The 17,907-nt window shown below is 38.2% G+C and overlaps 3 protein-coding genes across 7 annotated transcripts in view; 2 read left to right on the top strand and 1 right to left on the bottom strand.

Moving 5' to 3' along the window:
- Positions 1–17,907, top strand: part of LOC124320546 — a 467,022-nt gene that overhangs the window by 189,746 nt on the left and 259,369 nt on the right. The window lies entirely within an intron of this gene.
- LOC124322473 lies at positions 1,056–3,696 on the bottom strand. Its single transcript, XM_046784281.1, has 4 exons — positions 3,634–3,696; positions 3,117–3,506; positions 1,656–3,038; positions 1,056–1,594 (listed from the first exon to the last, which is right to left on the bottom strand). Exons 1-4 carry the CDS (start codon positions 3,694–3,696, stop codon positions 1,460–1,462), a joined length of 1,971 nt encoding a protein of 656 aa, XP_046640237.1. The 3' UTR covers positions 1,056–1,459.
- LOC124320540 (venom carboxylesterase-6-like) lies at positions 9,908–17,900 on the top strand. 4 transcript variants are annotated; one of them, XM_046783363.1, is made up of 11 exons: positions 9,908–10,343; positions 15,439–15,582; positions 15,675–15,837; positions 15,920–15,989; positions 16,093–16,208; positions 16,359–16,558; positions 16,633–16,795; positions 16,928–17,106; positions 17,176–17,329; positions 17,390–17,516; positions 17,575–17,900. In XM_046783363.1, the coding sequence occupies exons 1-11, from the start codon at positions 10,143–10,145 to the stop codon at positions 17,762–17,764; spliced, it is 1,707 nt and encodes a 568-aa protein (XP_046639319.1). In that variant the 5' UTR covers positions 9,908–10,142; the 3' UTR covers positions 17,765–17,900. The 4 variants fall into 4 exon arrangements, with proteins under 4 accessions (XP_046639319.1, XP_046639320.1, XP_046639321.1 ...); XM_046783364.1 differs by lacking the exons at positions 15,439–15,582; positions 15,675–15,837; positions 15,920–15,989 and adding exons at positions 11,638–11,775; positions 11,878–12,037; positions 12,099–12,168 and having other exon boundaries at positions 9,914–10,343; XM_046783365.1 differs by lacking the exons at positions 15,439–15,582; positions 15,675–15,837; positions 15,920–15,989; ... (4 more) ...; positions 17,176–17,329; positions 17,390–17,516 and adding exons at positions 11,638–11,775; positions 11,878–12,037; positions 12,099–12,168; ... (4 more) ...; positions 13,307–13,460; positions 13,534–13,660 and having other exon boundaries at positions 9,923–10,343.

The raw sequence follows: 17,907 nt of genomic DNA on the forward strand, positions 1-17,907 counted from the left end.
CAAAAAATATAATTCTGTTGACTTATGAAATTACCAAATACTAATTTAGTCATTTTCAAACTAGCTTGTGAAGGTTATTCATTTCTTTGTGGTCTGGCCATATAATCATTTTCTCAGATTAGGCAAAATTGACCTGGTGCCCAACTGGCATCGCTTATATCAACAAGTTGTGAGTGAACCCCTTACGGAAAAATCTCATTAAAACTCATAAAGAAATACATGAGAATAACCTTAATTCTCATTCATTTTGTCGTGATATTTTGGTGATATTAACAGCAAAATATCATTTATTTGATGACTTTTGATGAGAATTTGGGACATTTTCAAGTTTAAAATCAGCCGTTAATCATTAATTTCATGTGAACAAAGTGAGAATTATGTTATTTCTCATCTAAATATAAATGATTAGTCGCGTAAATATAATGATATCTGACTGAGGGTTCACTGTAATCTCGCTTAATTTCTCTTTTCACCACTAAAATGTTAATGATTTTCTCACTAAAATTTGAATGAGAATTTGAGCGCTTTTAAATGAGATTTTAATTATATAAATAGAAAAAAGAATTGCCCTGACCATGAATCGAACCTCGAATTCCAGGGTAGCTTGCCGATCTGCTTCCCACTACACCACCAATTGATGTTTTATTAGAAGCTTTTTAACGTAGAAATTAATAAATTGGTTACTTTAGTTAGATAACAACAGGGTTATGGGACTTAGAATAATTTACACAAAAAACACATACCAGAGTCAAATAGGAATATGAATAATGTACATTATTCATATTCCTACTTTAAATGAATTCCATAATGTAATTTAGTTGATGCAGCTGATTCCGGATGTTATTTGTATTGATTAAGTTGATATGTATTGATTAAGTATGTTAGTTGGTTTTCCAACAGCGATACAATTCGTTAAACAGTTAAACCGTTAGCTCGTCTCGATAATGTATAGTCTATCCATTGCATCAACTCTGATTGCATTTTAGACGTCGTCTTTATTTCCCAACGTCTCATATTAAGCCAATTTCTTAAACGAATTTTTTTTTTTTTTTTTAGCTAGCTCGTCGAAAACCTCTTGAATCCGAGTTGGTTTCGTCTATAACGTCGAAAGTATTTAAGTGAGTTCTCCAGTTTATTGAAAATATCGTGCAATTGAATTCTAACTTCCCATCTGCGATATCGTCTGACGTTTTAGCGCTGTCGCAACATCCAACTTTTGGCCTTTTGGCAGCCCTGACTGAATTAATCTACCTGAATTAATCCACCACAGCCTGAGCCAATTCATCTACAGATTCTGTGGCAACGCTTATAATTTCATTCATTTTTGTTCAACGTTTAATAATTTTGTAAAATGACGTCACTGGTAACAATAAGCTCATTCTCGTACTCACAGGAAATTAAATGCTACGGGGTACAAAACGTCGCGTACTAAAAGAAAACAATTGACAATTTGAAGTAATTATTCTTCATTGGTCCGCAAGTTGTCCAACTGATGACTTTTGGTGACTCTAGTTCTCCCAAGACAGGACATACCTCCGTCACCCAATGCGCTCAGAAGAGTCGACGATTTCTTGGAATTTCCGCCAGGGTAATTCTAAACGGCGAGAAATGTCTAAAATAAGATTAACATTATAAAGAAACAATATTAAACATACTCTAAAAATAGAAAAAGTGATGTAACGATGGTCCGATGAGGATTTGTCTTCAAGTCTCTCCCATTTCGCGATCCTTAATTTAGTTCCGTAAAGAGTCACGTCAATGTTTTTAGAATTTCGCTCCGAATCGTTGTTTGCTTCCGTTTTATCTTCATCGCTTGTGTCGCCTTCATTATCTTCAGTGGCTTGTTTTTCAATTGATTTCTTTTTGTCTTCCAGATTTCTATTCGCCACTTGGAGTTTGCAAAACGCTCGGAAATCTTCCAGGTCTTCGCCCCGTCCCGAGTACAAACCTTTGTCCTCCCAATCTGGACTCCAGTTCGGATGTGTTGCGTTGGCGTCCATACAGAGGACCGTCATGTCGTGATTGCCCAACGAACGCAATGGCTTCAAGAGCAATGCGAGACTTCTAATTGGCCGGCAGTAGATGGAGAACAAGGTAACACCATCCCATCCATTCCCAGTCAATCGGATGCCGACCATCAGCTCTTGCGGATGCGTGTAGTTGTCGGTTGTGGCAGCCATGGGAAGGATGCGCTCGAATGGGACGTCGACGTGAACAAGTATGGCCGCACTGCGATCATATTTTGATTTTTTGTCTTCGTCCATCAAGTAATTGTTATGAACTGCCCGGTAGTTTCTTGGTAGGCCGGGGAAGTAGTAGCAGCAGTCGTTAGTTTGTTCGTTGCCGATTTTGTTGAGACACGGCTCTTGAATGAAAACAACGCCAACTTTTTCTTCTGCTAACCATTGATGAATGAGCTTTTCCCATGCCTCATTGCTCCTGTTCAGGTTAATTTGAAGGCATTTAATTTTGTCGTGGTTGCTGCTACTGTCTGTTGCATTATCAGGTGTCGTCACTTTGGGGCTCTCGCTCTCGGTGAATCGGTTCCATTCTTCAGGATCGTTGAGTTTGTTTTTGACTTTGTTCCATAAATTGGCAAGTTGTTTTTGAAGACGATTGGTCCCATTTTCTGTTTCAAATGATGGCGGTGAAAGGCGGAAAACTCTTAGCATCTCCTCAACTTCCCATTCCAGGTGATGTTCTAGATTTTCATTCGTTTGGGTAATTTTGGCGAACTCCGACAGGAGTTGTTTTACGCTCGCGTAACAGCGAGTAAAGTTTGGTCTTGTAATCTTACAGTTTGTGAAAAATTTATAAAACTCATCTCGGATGACTTCCTCTTTTTCACAAAATGAATGCAATTTGCCCATTTCAAGGGCTTTATTTCCGTCCTCAGAAATCAATGAAATTATTCTTTTGAATCCTGTTTCTACATTTTGCGTCCGTACTTTTCGATATATCTTAGCAGTTTCTGTTTCGAATAATTGTTGTAATTCAGTGTCGCCAACTTGGTCCAGCTTCTGCAACCAATCCCAACTCTGCGATCCAGTAATCGGAAAAATTACAGTCGTCAACGGTCGTCAATCAAATACTAATCATAAAGTGTATAGTTTTACCTTAAACACTCCGGAAAAAACATCGCACTCATTCTTTTTTAAAGAATCGGACATCAGGAGACAGCACAAAAACGTTTTGAATATAGCTGGGTCGCCCGATTTGTTTTTCAATCCCTCCACGATGTCGGCGGTCGTCTTTCGGGTGTCTTTTGAGATCATTTTTTCTTTAGTCAATTCTTCAACCTTCTCAATCAATTGATTTGCATTTTCGACTTCTGTTTTGGCATCTTTTTCTCCTATTCCTTTCGGTGGATAGCGAATTTTGCTAATAATGTTGATGAGTCCGTCTATAAAAACCCTCGTCGGGTCCTCTTTGTCGGGTGGATCATCTTCCCAACTTTTATCTTCAATCTTTTTGAAGCGTTGAAGAATGTCATATTCATTTTGAATCTGATTTAACATAAAGTTTATGAGCTACTTTACTTTTTTACGAATTTAGATATACGAGTTTATACTTAAAAAATTCTAATTATTAAAATAAAAGGTGGACGAAGAAGTTTTCTTTATGCAAACTTACTCCCATAAGTCTCATTTTTTTCAAGTAACCCTTGCCAATGCCATCAATTTCAATTGAACCCATTTCATCAACGTATTAAAGCAACTAGAAAGAGAAAATATCCGGTTTCGTGTTGTATTCCGCTTCACTCTCGCGCGGTAATACTTGAAAGTGATTCTCAAGTCTCCACTTCAACTTTCTGGCGTGATGGGTCCCAACTGTTTTAAAACTATTCGATACAGAGTTAGTGGAGACCAATAATGACGATTTCACTCAATGTAAATCACGTCGACAGACGTAAGGGAACACAAATCACAGTCACTATTATCGCTATCACTATTAGATTCTCATTTAATCAACTTTTCACGATTGAGCGTGCGATTTTACAACTCTGTCCGTCGACGTGTCCAGTCAACGAATGTCGTGTGAAGCGTACGCTGACCCCGTTTTCTTTCAGCGCGTTTCGCAACGCCAAACAACGACGCAATAATAGACGCGTGAAAGTGGGTCAGAGAAATCTGACATGGTTTCACTTATGAAAATAAGCAACCGGCGGAGAGGATGCCGATGCGTTATCTTTTGTTGTTGGCCTGTAAATTGGTTTCATGAGTCAGCGCTTTGTACTGGAATGGCTGGAGGCATCTAAGTTTATAGTTCTTTTTAACTGCGGAAATCTTTATCGTTGATTTTTGATTAAGACGTAATCTTTCTAGCTTCGAATTTTAATTTGGACCTCTTTTGATGGTAGACACACACCAAACCAAAACCAACGAGCATACACATTCAGACTCGATGAATCATAATTACCTGGCCTGAGATCTTGTATGAACGTCCAACAAAGAGATTGGAATCTGAGATGTAAACAAGTAACAACTTCCAAATTTCCCGCGGTATCGTTAGGATGTTTATGATCGATCCATAAATATCGATTGTTAAAATCAGCTGTTTCTTGTTTACAAATGATTTCAAGTTTTTACTTCGGTATAGTATTAGGTGGACGATGTCTGCTTGCAAACACAAAAGTTAAAAGAAAAAATTCATAAATCTTTGTTGCAGATTACAACCGGCATTTATATACACATTACTCTTTCTTGACCACCGTTTCCAACTTGATATGAATAAAAAACCTTATAAGATCGTCAGCCAAGATGGACGAACTAAAAAAGGAATAATAACAGCAGGTATAGTCTCGACGAACTGACTCTAATTTCACTCAACATCAACATAATTTCACTCTAACATCACTTTCCGGAATAATACGGTCGTTTTTATTATTGACAACATTTGCATAATGACGCTTGATTGTGTCACCCCATTATTTGTTTTTTTTTTCCAGTGGATGTACAGATGGATCGATCTGCATTTGGAATCCTTTGGAAAGGGACGAAAAAAAATTCTGAAATTTCTCCGTGGGCATTCGGGTTCAGTATCTTGTCTCTCGTTTACCCCCGATGGGATTTACCTCGCCTCAGCAAGTCGATATAATATTACCATCTGGTTGACTGAGGTAATGTTAATTTGTATTTTAAAACATTGTTATTCTGATAATTCCGTTTTCTTCATGATTCTTTGTCAACAAATTAGACTTGGAAATCCGTATTCTCCACCACACCGAAACCAATTGGTTCACCTAATGATTGTAAAATTTCTTTGTCGTGGATGTGCATTAACGGGTCGTCCGCGGAGTCCTCCGAAAATTCCACTTATAAATTGACTTTTTCATCGCGAAACGATAAGGTAATTAATGAACTTAATCATTATTAGTGAAACGTGTATTTCAAACACTCAACATTCCGTTTTCTGTCTGACGTTGTTTTGGAAGTTGCAGCGGAGTTGGCCGAGGTGGGTGACAGTTGATGAAAACTGTTGTTACTGTTACGTACGTAATAATGCAAAAAAGTAAGTGGATTAATTTAATACGACTGCTGATGGGAAGATTACATTTGAAATCGAGATTAATCTTTTGTATTTGTATCAAGGTTAAAGTCCGAGTGCTTTTTCAGCATTACTGTTTCCTTTCATTCTTCGGTGAAAACTAATTCCTTTTGTGAAAAACACGAAAAACTTCTTTGATAAGCAGTTGTGGGGTCCAGCAATTATCGCCCGGTAACAAAACCAACAACGATTGGAAAAGTTCGTGAAAAACGTCTCCCGTCTCGTCTTGCGTATTAAGAAATTTACCATTTTCTTAATACTTTGATCTTACGAATTTGTTTTCAATAAAATTTCCAGAATAACTTGTATAATTGCACAAGTTGTCTTCCTTTAACTGGGCCTTGTTTCTCTTTTTTATATTGATCTCTTTGAGTTAGTTGTAAGATTAAGGCGGATTGAAGCGACCCATTTTGTTGAGCTCGAACGTTTTCTTCTTCCGATGATATTCTAAGTGGTGTATATCATCTTGATAATATCTTTGACGTACTGTTTTGGAAATTTTAGGACCTGGTTTTGTTGCATCCCTTCTTCCGCTTCGTAAGGCATCGCCCTCCATCATGTCCATTGAGCTATCACACATTAGCTGGATCTCCACATCTCCCTCGTCTCTCATTTTTTTATTGCCTGTGAATTGTTTCGAAAAGCATTTGAACCGTTCCATTTGATTTTCTGCATGTCTACATCTTGCCGTAACAATTATCGAAACTTGTTCTTTAAAGTCTAAGTGTCCCATCAAAATTTTATCATCGAAACGGTTTGGATTGCGATATATTCTGTATTCTGCGCATGCATTCAATTAAGCGGAACTCTGATTTGATCCATATTAACAAATGGGCATGAGCATGCTGATGGATTACTCTCAATTTCGTCGGCTGCTCTGGATGAATTGCGTCTAACATCTGATAGGCGTTCTAATCTGCATTATTTGAATTAGTAAATTAGAGTGATCAAACATTTAGAACATCCGCGTTATTTGGTGGCAGGGGGCATGCCTATTTGAAGTGCCCAATTGAAACATGCAAACGGGTTCAATAGCTACTGAATTCAACCCGAGTGTTTTCTAAAATACTTCTGTCTACCCAGTTCTGACCGGCCACCGGTCAGTTCGCAACAACTCCTAGTAATCTTGTTTCAAGTCGAAATATTTCAGATAAAGGGCGTCGTTGTCGTGATGTCGTCCAGCAGTTTTAAGTAATCGGTCTGGGCTTTTGACGATTTGAAATCTCCCGCCAATTTAAGACCAAAAAACAAATACATTTTTAAAAAATATTTTCTTTTTCAATTGTTATTAGTGGGTGATTGGGTGTTTTGGTTAAGGCGTCATGTAGGAACCGGTGCAGTGGTGCACCTAGGGATCAGGGTTCGAACCCCCTGGTGGGAATTGTTGGTTGGTTATACACCCGCTCTGGCGCCATTGTGGCGTCAGATGAAAGATTCTTGGACCCCGTGACTTGTTGCTGGAGAGGGAACTCGGGAGGGTGGCTGGGGGGACGTTTGCGTCGATATTGGGATCGGTCCAATATTCCTCAGCGCAAAAGGCGAATGAAATGCGGGATGATGGGAAACTGGCGCTGTTCTGATGACAGAGCAAAGTGCCCTTATTTGCGCACTCATTCAGTTGGGTTGAATGCCTTGTTCCGTCGTGTTGAATGAAAGTGTGCTACATAAGTTGGGTGCTGGCTCTATACGGGCTAGTCGAATATCTTCAGTGATCATAACGCATGGTTTCCGCCTGAATCTACAATGTTGTCCTTGTCGTGATACACCGCCGGGTGCATCATATGGGCAACCTCTTGAGAAGTGCGTCTATGTGAGGGATATTTGTGCTAGATTCAGATCTGTATATCCTGGCTAGAATTGGGTATTGGCATCCCCAGTGTATCCACCCAACATTGTTGTTAAAAGTGTTGCATTAACTATAACATATGTTATATCAACACTTAGTACGCACACACACAGCGGCGGATGCTCTCTCTCCTTGCTATTTAAAAACAAAAGAAGGAAGTTTTTATTTAGTGTGTTGGCCCTGCCACGCACTTAATGAATTACGCATGTCATTCAGACAGTACAAAAAACGAAGTAATTCAAATTGCGTTGTTTTATGTGTAGAAATTGTACGAATTTTCGAATAATATTGAAACTTTTGTCTGTAGCAGTCAGGAAGTTGAATAACACATTTTCTCCGCAATTCGGACGGGGAAATCGCCATCATACTGACCACCCTTTTCGTTGTAATCAATTCCGAGGGGAGCTGATGTGCGTCTCAATAATGCTCGAAACTTCGCTTGCCTTTATAGCATTATTATCCCAAATACTAGACTAATCGAATGTAGAGAGTTTTACTGATACTTATGATTTTTTGTGCCTGTGTCATTGTTACGTCAATAGTGACAGCATTTCATTTTCTTAGCATTTCATTTTTCTTGAAAGCTAACTAACGTCAAATATAGGGGAGAGTTGTACTACAGTCGCCTCATCACTTTTTTTTAAAATTATAGTTAGCTTTCAAGAAAAATGAGAGTCATCAGATTAGAGTGCAACTGAAACGCACAAAGAATTAATTATAGCCGCTCAAAATGCTGTCACTATCTTCCAGCTCAACTATCAAACAACTCACTTGCTTATGAGTATAGGCAAAGGGTCATTGAGTATGGAACGCCATAGGAACAAAAAATTAACTGCTCCAAAGTAAGCATTAATTTTGTGCTCTCCAAAAATAAGTGCTCAAAATTTAGTGCTCTCTCGCATCCGCCCTCTAGCGGGCGGTTCAAAATATTTCGTTTCTCCGCCTGCTTGTGAGAGGAGTTAGAAGCTATCGATTAAAATCCAATGTTTAGCTTAACTATGGGATTTCTAAATTCGAATGCTTGCCCTTTTTCTTGCCTCATCACCTTTGCCAACCCGGCAACCCCTTATGTCTTCCGAGAATCCTGAAATCCGTCATCCATTCCGGATTCCGGCGATGCCGAACATCGGAACATGCCAGGACTAACTAATATTGTTACTTCTGCTGGGGAAGAAGAAAAAGTATCGACGAAGTACTAGCACGAAGATTACTTTCGACAAAGATGGAATCATAAAAAGACACGACAAAAATCACAGGACAGAAGGGTGGTGGCGGAGGTGATGGGGCAAGACGCTGATCGACGCTGATGTATTCGAAAATTAGATTTTAATTGATATTCCATTGTCAATATTTTCATTGATAGCGAAAAATTTGGAACCGCCCGCTAGAGGGCGGATGCCAGAGAGCACTAAATTTTGAGCACTTATTTTTGGAGAGCACAAAATTAATGCTTACTTTGGAGCAGTTAATTTTTTGTCCCTATGGCGTTCCATAATTGAGATATCGAAATGAAAGTCCTGTTTTTGAAAACAAAACATGCACGTTTTTCCGTTGCTCGCGATTACACAACCCTTGACACAACCAGAGATTTCTTTTTTGTCCGTGCACGCTCATGGTTTGATGAACCGTGGTAACTCGGTTATAACACTAAAGAATAAGAAAATCAAAATTCATTCAATCATTTTTATTTTATTTTTCGATTATCGTTAGATAATATTATAACTAAATTATGTTAGTAACTTATAGTATGAATGGAATAATAAAAATATCAACCAACTGTTTGAGAGTCCATCCATTTTTCAATTCCGAGGGGAGCTTTACACGTTGCAATCTATACGAAACTTGGACTGCCATGTAGCTATTATCCCATATGCATATAAGGCCGTATAAGGCTAATCGAATGGAAAGTCTTACTGATTTTGTGATTTTTTTTTTATTTTTATATGTGTCATTGTGACGTCAAATCAATCTCTTCATACTTCATGGCTGTTTGTTTTGTGACGTATTATTAAACGTATGAAAGAAATTACGGCTATAGTGTTTATAATTATTAAATTCTGTCAGTGTTATGTTTTAAACTCAAATTAAAGTTATTCATCCCTACAAAGCATTATTAGAAAATTGCCATTAAAAATATAAGGGAATAAAAATGCGCAGTTTTTTTTAAAAAGGGCGTTGAGAGTTTACCGTCAGTTCCTTTTTTTTTTTTTTTAGAAAACCAACATTGAGACCAGATTTTTTCTTACCCGTTTTCTGGGGATTTTAATTAGGGGGCGTTTTATCGTCTTGACTGGTGTCTAGCCAGGGTTTGGTTCGAATACCATCAAGGATTCTTTCTTGGTTTCTTCCTAATAACGCTATATTTAGCCTTTATTTTTTTGGACAAAACAAGACAGACGAAAAGTCTAAGGACATTTGTTTAGCAATGGTCTGTTTTACGTCGGCTGTACAAAACATTTTCTAGTATTCGGCCATCTGCAGGAGACGAGTTTTTAGCGAGTACTACATGGTTTTTATTAAAAATCGACCTTATACTATCAACAGACTGTTTTTGTACACCACTTGTGCAGCAGTATACTTTGGAGCAATCGAAAATGAAAACAGCTTTATTCGGCTGTTGTTTTGACTGCTGGTTAGGACTAAGCGGGATGTAGTTCCTTATTAGTGAATCATTCGAGACAAACTGGAAAAGCGGACAAGACTATATAAAGAGACACAACCTGTGGAAAAGTCTATATACAGTCTAGAAATGAAAGCCTGTAGCATTTTGAGTTTTCTGTCTGTCTGCTGTGTGATTTTACAATGCCGAGCGGATCAGGAACCCACGGTGAATATTCCAGCCCTCGGCCAACTTCGAGGATCTCAAATGGTGTCATCATCCGGTCGGAAGTTTGACGCTTTCAGAAGCATTCCCTACGCCGAGCCACCCGTTGGGAACCTGCGCTTCAGGGTATGTTCATAATTTGCTGAATCCTTGCATTGGATTTTAAAGAATACATAAAGTTTTGGTCAGCGGGAAACCGCAACGGTCTGCTTGCTATTTTGATTGTCGGTGCAAGTATAATTTCCCATGCAGGTCCATTGAAGCGTCCATCAGTGTGTTCGTGAAATTTTATGGTAGCCCCTCAGGGTCAGAGAAATTCGAGGAAGTGTTGCCCAAGGGATAGAATCATTTGGCATTGCCCTTCTAAGAAAAATGAGATTGAGTGCGACTTAAACGCGCGCTAGGATTTAAATTGAACGCGCCCTAAGATTTAAATTAACCGCGCTCAAAAGCTGTCACTATCCAGCATATCAGTCAAACGAATCGCTTGTTTTCGTTCAGAGGGTCATTGATCAGATGCTAAAAGTTTTGTTTTGAAAACAGAACACGTTCAAAGTTCACGTTGCTTGCGATTACAAAACCAGAGATTTCTTTTTGAACGTGCACGTGCATAGTTTGATAAGCCATAACCCATAAGAAGAAAATCAAAATTCATTCAACATCTTTTTTTAATTAAAGAAAATATTTTTTTTGTTGAGGTAGAATTTCGATTATTATCGGTTGTAATCATAGAATTAAATACAAACAAAATTATGTTAGTGTGCAGATGGAATATACTAATAAACATCAACCAAATGTTTGATAGAGTTCACGAATTTTTATTTTTGTCAGAGCCGTATAATTCAAAAATTATAATTACGTAGTTGGTAGTATGGAGATTTTTATTTAGTTTGATAGATGCAATTGCGCATTGCGCGTGACTGTAAGATCGTGAATTGCATTTTTTTTTTTTGGGGGGGGGGGGATGATGAAACGACTTTTGTGATCTTAGATTATGTGTCGTCATCTGGTAGAATTAATTCACGCTTCTTATATTTTTAGGCATTCCTCCTATGGTCTTATTCGTTGAAGAGGTTCGTTTCAAGGTCAGCTGACACATGTTTTAATGGAGATTGACAATTTTTTTACATGCTTATAAAGCACACGATGCGTCAAGCGTAAAATGCAGAGATAATCAACCAAAGGCGGAACTGAAACCTATTAGCTAAATAGCCTCACGCACTCTACAGATTTTATTTCTTGAGAAATTTTCAACAACCAGGACACAACAATTTGCCCACCTGTGACCTAACCCGGTCAAAGTACAACATACAGCATACAGCTTTTTCGTTTAAATGGATTAGATCTAATAGAATGTGGATCATAGGGTACTAACTATTTTTTCTACATTCGAATTCATTTTTTTAATTTCATTTTTCAGGACCCAATCCCGACTCAACCTTGGACAGGGGTGTTGGATGCAACCAAGGAAGGTCCGGCATGTTTTCAAAATGACTTGCTCTCCGGCATCACTGCTGGACAAGAAGATTGCCTGGTGCTAAATGTCTACACTCATAACGTAAATAATTAATGCTGGGAGATACTATATATAAACTAATTTTCAAAAACCCAATATCGAGTCATTGTAACGGGGATATTCTTACCTATTTCTGATGCATAGACTAATGCAATTGAAAATGCCTTGCCAGTCATGGTATGGATTCATGGCGGAGGCTTTACTGCAGGAAGTGGAAATTCGGAAACAGATTTTTATGGTCCTGGCCACATTCTCGATCGAGACGTCGTTCTTGTGACGATCAATTACCGTTTAGGACCTTTTGGTTATTCAATCAACTTCAATAATAACTCAATCAATTCACCGACAATTTAAAAAAAATTCAGGTTTCTTGAGCACGGAAGATAAGGAAGCCCCTGGAAATTATGGGCTCATCGATCAGTCGCTGGCAATCAAGTATCAAATCAGATTTTAAAATCTAACCTTTTTTAATTTTTGAATTCCGAAATTTTCATTTGTTGAAATGCTTAATCTTCAGGTGGGTTAAAGATCACATTGCTAATTTCGGAGGCAATCCAGACTCGATTACCATTTTCGGAGAGAGCGCTGGCGGCGCAAGCGTCCAGTTCCAAGTACTGTCACCACATTCAAAAGGCAAAATTATTGTTAAAATGATTGTCTTCAAATTTTTTGCTGCGATATTTTATCGCCATATATTGGCATAACCGTACATAACTTCAATTTTAATGATTTATTGTTAATTATTCATTGGAAATATTAGCTTATATTTTTGAATATTTTTTATCTGATTTTTAGGATTGTTCCATCGCGCTATCGCCCAATCTGGAGCCACCGGTTGTCCTTGGGCAATACAACACAGTGTTGGAGAATATACTCGCATTCTGGCAGAAGATTTGAATTGCCCAACATCAAACTCTCGGGAGTTGCTTGCCTGTCTGAGAAATACGGACGCTAAACAAATTATGGAATCTAGAAAAAAGCTAATGATCCCAATCGTAATAAAAATAATAATTTATTTATTTATTTATTTTTTAACATTTCACGAGTTGCATTTTTAAATAAAATTTATTACAATTTGAAATAAAGGCATTGGGTTTGTACCCCGTCGCTTTCGGACCGCGCATCGACTCCGAGCGAGACTCGCCCTTCCTTCCGGACAGTCCGAAAAACCTGATGTCAAGCAAACAGTTCAATCACGTGCCAATTATTGCTGGTCTCACTAAAGATGAAGGGGGCCTTTTTGCTGCAAGTATAAACTTTTTTTTTTATTTTTGTAAAGAAAATTATTATATTTTCAGTTACGTTCATAACAATTTGATGACTTGTCAATAAAGGTCTGGCTACCGACGGGGGCCAACTTTTGGAATTGTTCAAAAAGGATCCCGTTACTGGTGTGCTTTATGCGATTGGCATGGAAAAGCACAAGAACGGACTGGAAATCGCTCAGAAGGCCCACGATCACTATTTCGTCAGCAAGGAAAATAACGACATGGTGACGCAATACGGAGAGGTCTGAACTGACAACAAATTCTTACGCTAAGAATTTGACTCATTTTATTTCATTGAATCAAAGCTGACATCGGATATCGGTTTCTTCAAATGCGTCGACGACTCCGTTAAATTACTGAGCGAATACAGCGACCACCCCGTGTACTACTACCACTATGCTCATCACGGTCAGAATTCCCTTGTTAAAATGTTTAATGGCCTTTCGGATATGGATTTCGGTAACTTGATTCAAATATTAAATTCAAATAAATTTGAGATGCAGACTAATTAATCCCTAAATGTCTATGATAGGCGCTAGCCACGGCGACGAACTCTTGTTGATGTTTAATAGCAAAATGATTGCTCCGATGACCGATCCCAATGACATCAAAGTCTCAAAGATGCTCCTCGATTTGTGGACATCGTTTGCATCGAACGGGTAAGCTATGCATTTGATTCTTCCGATTGTTTTTAATTCAAATGATTGCGTCTTGTGTTTAATTATTTGCATTCTGTCGCATATTTGCATTCATAGAGCACCGCAAAGTGAGGAAATTATGGGCCATTGGCTTCCGACGACTCACCAACAACCCCGTTATCTCCAAATCGACTTGGAGAGTCCATCTCTAATCAACGGCGAGATGCCGTTTCATTCAAAACTCGACTTTTGGCGCTCTTTATTGGGTCCCTACTCTGACGCCCCAGTCAAAGAGGAATTGTAATGGATTTCCGAGTGGAGCTGTGATGCGTGTCAACGCACGATACTTTTACTGCCTATATTAATAAGCATGCAGTTATTATTCCAATATTTTTCGAATGTAGACGAGAAGAGAAATGATTGGTAATAAATTAGTAGTTGGCAAATATGTTGCACTCAGAATTCGGTGTATACGTAATATACTAATATCTAATAACAGAAAATTTTGCAATACTTTGCAAATAGTTATTTAAATAACCAATCGAGAGGCAAAAAATCTGAAACGGTCCCCCCCCCCCCCCCACGACCGTTCGTCCACTAAAACAAAATAACAAATACGACAGGCGTTATATAACGTGTTCTAATGACGGAGCGAGAGAATAAACATCAGTAAATCGTCAATCGCGTCATCACGACACAAATTGAAACGATATTGTATCAAGTAGGCAAGGTGTTTTGGCTGATCATGGCGATGAATTTATGCCGCTGTTCACAAACAACAAAATTCACATGTTTTTTTTAAATATTTAATTGACATTAAAATGGTGTCCAAGATGATATAATAGATTTTCAGATAATGAATTTGTACTTTCTTTAATAATAGTAAAATTATTTATATCTTTTTCAGTTTAATTCAGTGCAACCATTGTCAGCGTCCTATGCCCTTCGATCGCAACTCATTTAATTGGGATATAAATGACTGGAGTCGTCATCTTTTTGCACAATAAAAAAAAATCATTTAATAAAATAAAAAATGAATAAAAACCTCAAATTTACAGGCCAATGTTATTTATTTAACTAGGCTACTGTCACATTTATTGAAACTCCAACATGTTTTATTTCATTGAAACAAAATTAAAGAACAACCAATGTACACGTATAATAGACAACTTCCTCATTCAGCCACAATGTCCAAAAAGGAAGATGGATTTATATCACTTCACAGCGGCTATATTATACAACTATATAGCTATCTCTTCAGGATATTGGATTACAAGTAGACCCTCAAGCATTCAAAAATGAAAGTGTAACTCTTGTGCCGTTACACAGATAGTGACGCGGTTCAGTTTCTGGTACATTGATGTAACACTCGAACGGCGAGTCGGCGACGCAGCACTTATATAAAGATAGCAGTTAGCTCAATCGTCGTTCGGTGGGACACAGCGTATATAGTCTAAACTCTAAACATATATCAGAGTCTAAAAATGAAATCCTGTACCATTTTGAGTTTGCTGTCTGTCTGCTGTTGTTGTGTGATTTTACAATGCCGAGCGCAACAGGAACCCATCGTCAATATTCCAGCCCTTGGTGGACTTCGAGGATCTCAAATGGTGTCGTCATCCGGTCGAAATTTTCACGCTTTCAGAAGCATTCCTTACGCTGAGCCACCCGTTGGAAACCTGCGCTTCAGTGTACGTATAGAATAACTTTTAAATTATATATTTGTCAAATTTGCAATAATAATTTTTGAAAAGAGATATTTTGCTATTTTTTTAAAAACCTTCGGGTACATTTTTCAGGACCCAATTGCGGCTAAACCTTGGACAGGACGTGTGTTGGATGCGACCAAGGAAGGTCCCACATGCCTCCAAAACGACTTGCTTACCGGTCTCACCCAGGTCGGCCAAGAAGATTGCCTGGTGCTGAATGTCTACACCCACAAGGTATTAAATCAAATTGGTCAAATCAAATTTAATAACGGATCAACGGAATTGATCGAATTAATTCATTTTGATTTTTTCTGATGCTGTAATAGATAAATGATGCAATTGAAAATGCCTTGCCGGTCATGGTCTGGATTCACGGTGGTGGGTTTTCGGCGGGCAGTGGCAATTTCGAAACGGATTTTTATGGTCCGGGAAAAATTCTCGATCGAGACGTCGTCCTCGTGACCATCAATTACCGTGTTGGACCTTTTGGTAAATTAAATATTAGACTAAAAAAAATGAAAATGAATTAGACCAATTAGTTATATGAATTACCATTTTTTTTTTAAATCAGGTTTCTTGAGTACGGAAGACAAGGAAGCCCCCGGAAATTATGGACTTCTAGATCAGACACTGGCGATTAAGTACGATAAAATTGAAACATAAAAAAAATCAAACAGCATAATTCATGTTTTAATTGACTTAAATGTATTGTTACTCGTGGAATTTTATACGTTATTTGGTCAGGTGGGTGAAAGATCACATCGCCAATTTTGGAGGCAATCCAGACTCGATTACCATTTTCGGAGAAAGCGCTGGCGGCGCCAGCGTCCAGTTTCAAGTACTATCTCCACATTCCAAAGGCAAAATTATTGTAGATATTATTTTATTGAATCTTCTCATTTGTTAGCGATATCTTCTCTCCTATTATATGGCATAACTGCCTACATTTAACCTTAAAAAAAAATTTTTAATGATTAATTATTGATTTTCTATTACAAATACTTTCATAGGGTTATTCCATCGCGCCATTTCTCAATCTGGAGCCCCCGGTTGTCCGTGGGCCATCCAAAAAAGTGTCGGGGAATACACGCGACTTCTAGCCGAAGATTTGAATTGCCCAACATCAAACTCCCGGGAGTTATTAGCCTGCCTGAGAAACATGGAAGCTGCCAAAATTCTGGAATTCAAGAGAAAATTAGTGATCCCGATTGTACGTAGAAATTCAATGAAAATATTGTTTCCGACAGTTTAAAATTTTGTATTAATAATTTCTATAAACGAAAGGCATTGAGTTTGGTCCCCGTCGCTTTCGGACCGCGCATCGACTCCGAGCGAGACTCGCCATTCCTTCCGGACGATCCGGAAGTACTTGTGTCACGCAAACAGTTCAATCAAGTGCCAATGATTGTTGGCCTGACTAAAGACGAGGGATCTCTTTTCTCTGCAAGTAAAAACATTTTATTTATTTATTATCATTATTTTCAAAATTATTATTATTTATTGAATCTTTTATTTATTTATTATTTATTTATTTAAATTATTTTTTCCATTTAATTTGATAAATGATCTGAACGACAAGGTCTGGCCTCAATCGACGGCAAAAATCTGGAAGTTTTAAAAAAAGATCCGCTCAATTGTCTGGCTCATGCCATGGGCATGGAAAAGCAAAAGAACGGGCGCGAAATAGCTCAGAAGGCGTACGATCACTATTTCGGCACCTCGGAAAGCGACGACGACTTTGTGACACAATACGGAAAGGTTTGACATTTTAAAAAGTAGCAAATGACTCCTAGAAATGAATTATTTTCGTTCATTTCAAATGGCCAGATGGCATCGGATGTCGGTTTCTTCAAATGCATCGACGATTCGGTCAAAGTTTTCAGCCAATACAACGGCCAGCCGGTTTACTACTACAACTATGCGCACAAGGGCCAACATTCCATTACCCAAATGTTGGGCGTGCCCGACGACATAGATTTTGGTGAATTGAAACACAAAAATTATTAAATGATTTATAAATAATATCCTTGTTATTTGCCAGGTGTGAGTCACTCTGACGAACTCATGTTGATGTTCACCAGCAATTTCATTCCACCAACGACCGATGCCAACGACATTAAAGCCTCGAAAATGCTGCTCGATTTGTGGACTTCTTTCGCAGCCAATGGGTATAAGTCAATTTAATTATTTTACTTCAACTACATTTTAAAATATTGGCATTCATAGAGTACCGCAAAGCGAGGAAGTGATCGGCCATTGGCTTCCGACGACTCAGCCACAGCCCCGTTACCTCCAAATCAATTTGGAGAGTCCGGTTTTAATTAACGGCGAGATGCCGTTTCAATCAGGACTCGACTTTTGGCGTTCGTTATTAAATTCTTATTCTAACGTCCCATCAGTCAAAGAAGAATTGTAATCAACTCAAAGTGGGGCTGTATAAAATACGTGTCAATGCAGCACGAAACGGTTCTATTAGGGTACTAAATAATATCAAACAATTTCCTAAAATGTAGAATTTTTTACTGAGAGAAAATAAATCTGTATCGACTGTTGCGTCAT

The sequence above is a fragment of the Daphnia pulicaria genome, chromosome 1 (genome assembly GCF_021234035.1).
Source record: "Daphnia pulicaria isolate SC F1-1A chromosome 1, SC_F0-13Bv2, whole genome shotgun sequence".
Taxonomy (NCBI): domain Eukaryota; kingdom Metazoa; phylum Arthropoda; class Branchiopoda; order Diplostraca; family Daphniidae; genus Daphnia; species Daphnia pulicaria.

What these genes read in the sequence shown, in the direction of transcription:
- LOC124322473 (XM_046784281.1), bottom strand. Translation starts at nt 3,696, where the DNA reads ATGGGTTCAATTGAAATTGATGGCATTGGCAAGGGTTACTTGAAAAAA. An exon ending in AAAAAATGAGACTTATGGGA is followed by an intron (nt 3,507 to 3,633) that starts GTAAGTTTGCAT and finishes ATGTTAAATCAG; the next exon opens with ATTCAAAATGAATATGACAT. An exon ending in TTTTTTCCGGAGTGTTTAAG is followed by an intron (nt 3,039 to 3,116) that starts GTAAAACTATAC and finishes ACTGGATCGCAG; the next exon opens with AGTTGGGATTGGTTGCAGAA.
- LOC124320540 (XM_046783362.1), top strand. Translation starts at nt 15,124, where the DNA reads ATGAAATCCTGTACCATTTTGAGTTTGCTGTCTGTCTGCTGTTGTTGT. An exon ending in GGGATCTCTTTTCTCTGCAA is followed by an intron (nt 16,796 to 16,927) that starts GTAAAAACATTT and finishes CTGAACGACAAG; the next exon opens with GTCTGGCCTCAATCGACGGC. An exon ending in ACTTCTTTCGCAGCCAATGG is followed by an intron (nt 17,517 to 17,574) that starts GTATAAGTCAAT and finishes TGGCATTCATAG; the next exon opens with AGTACCGCAAAGCGAGGAAG.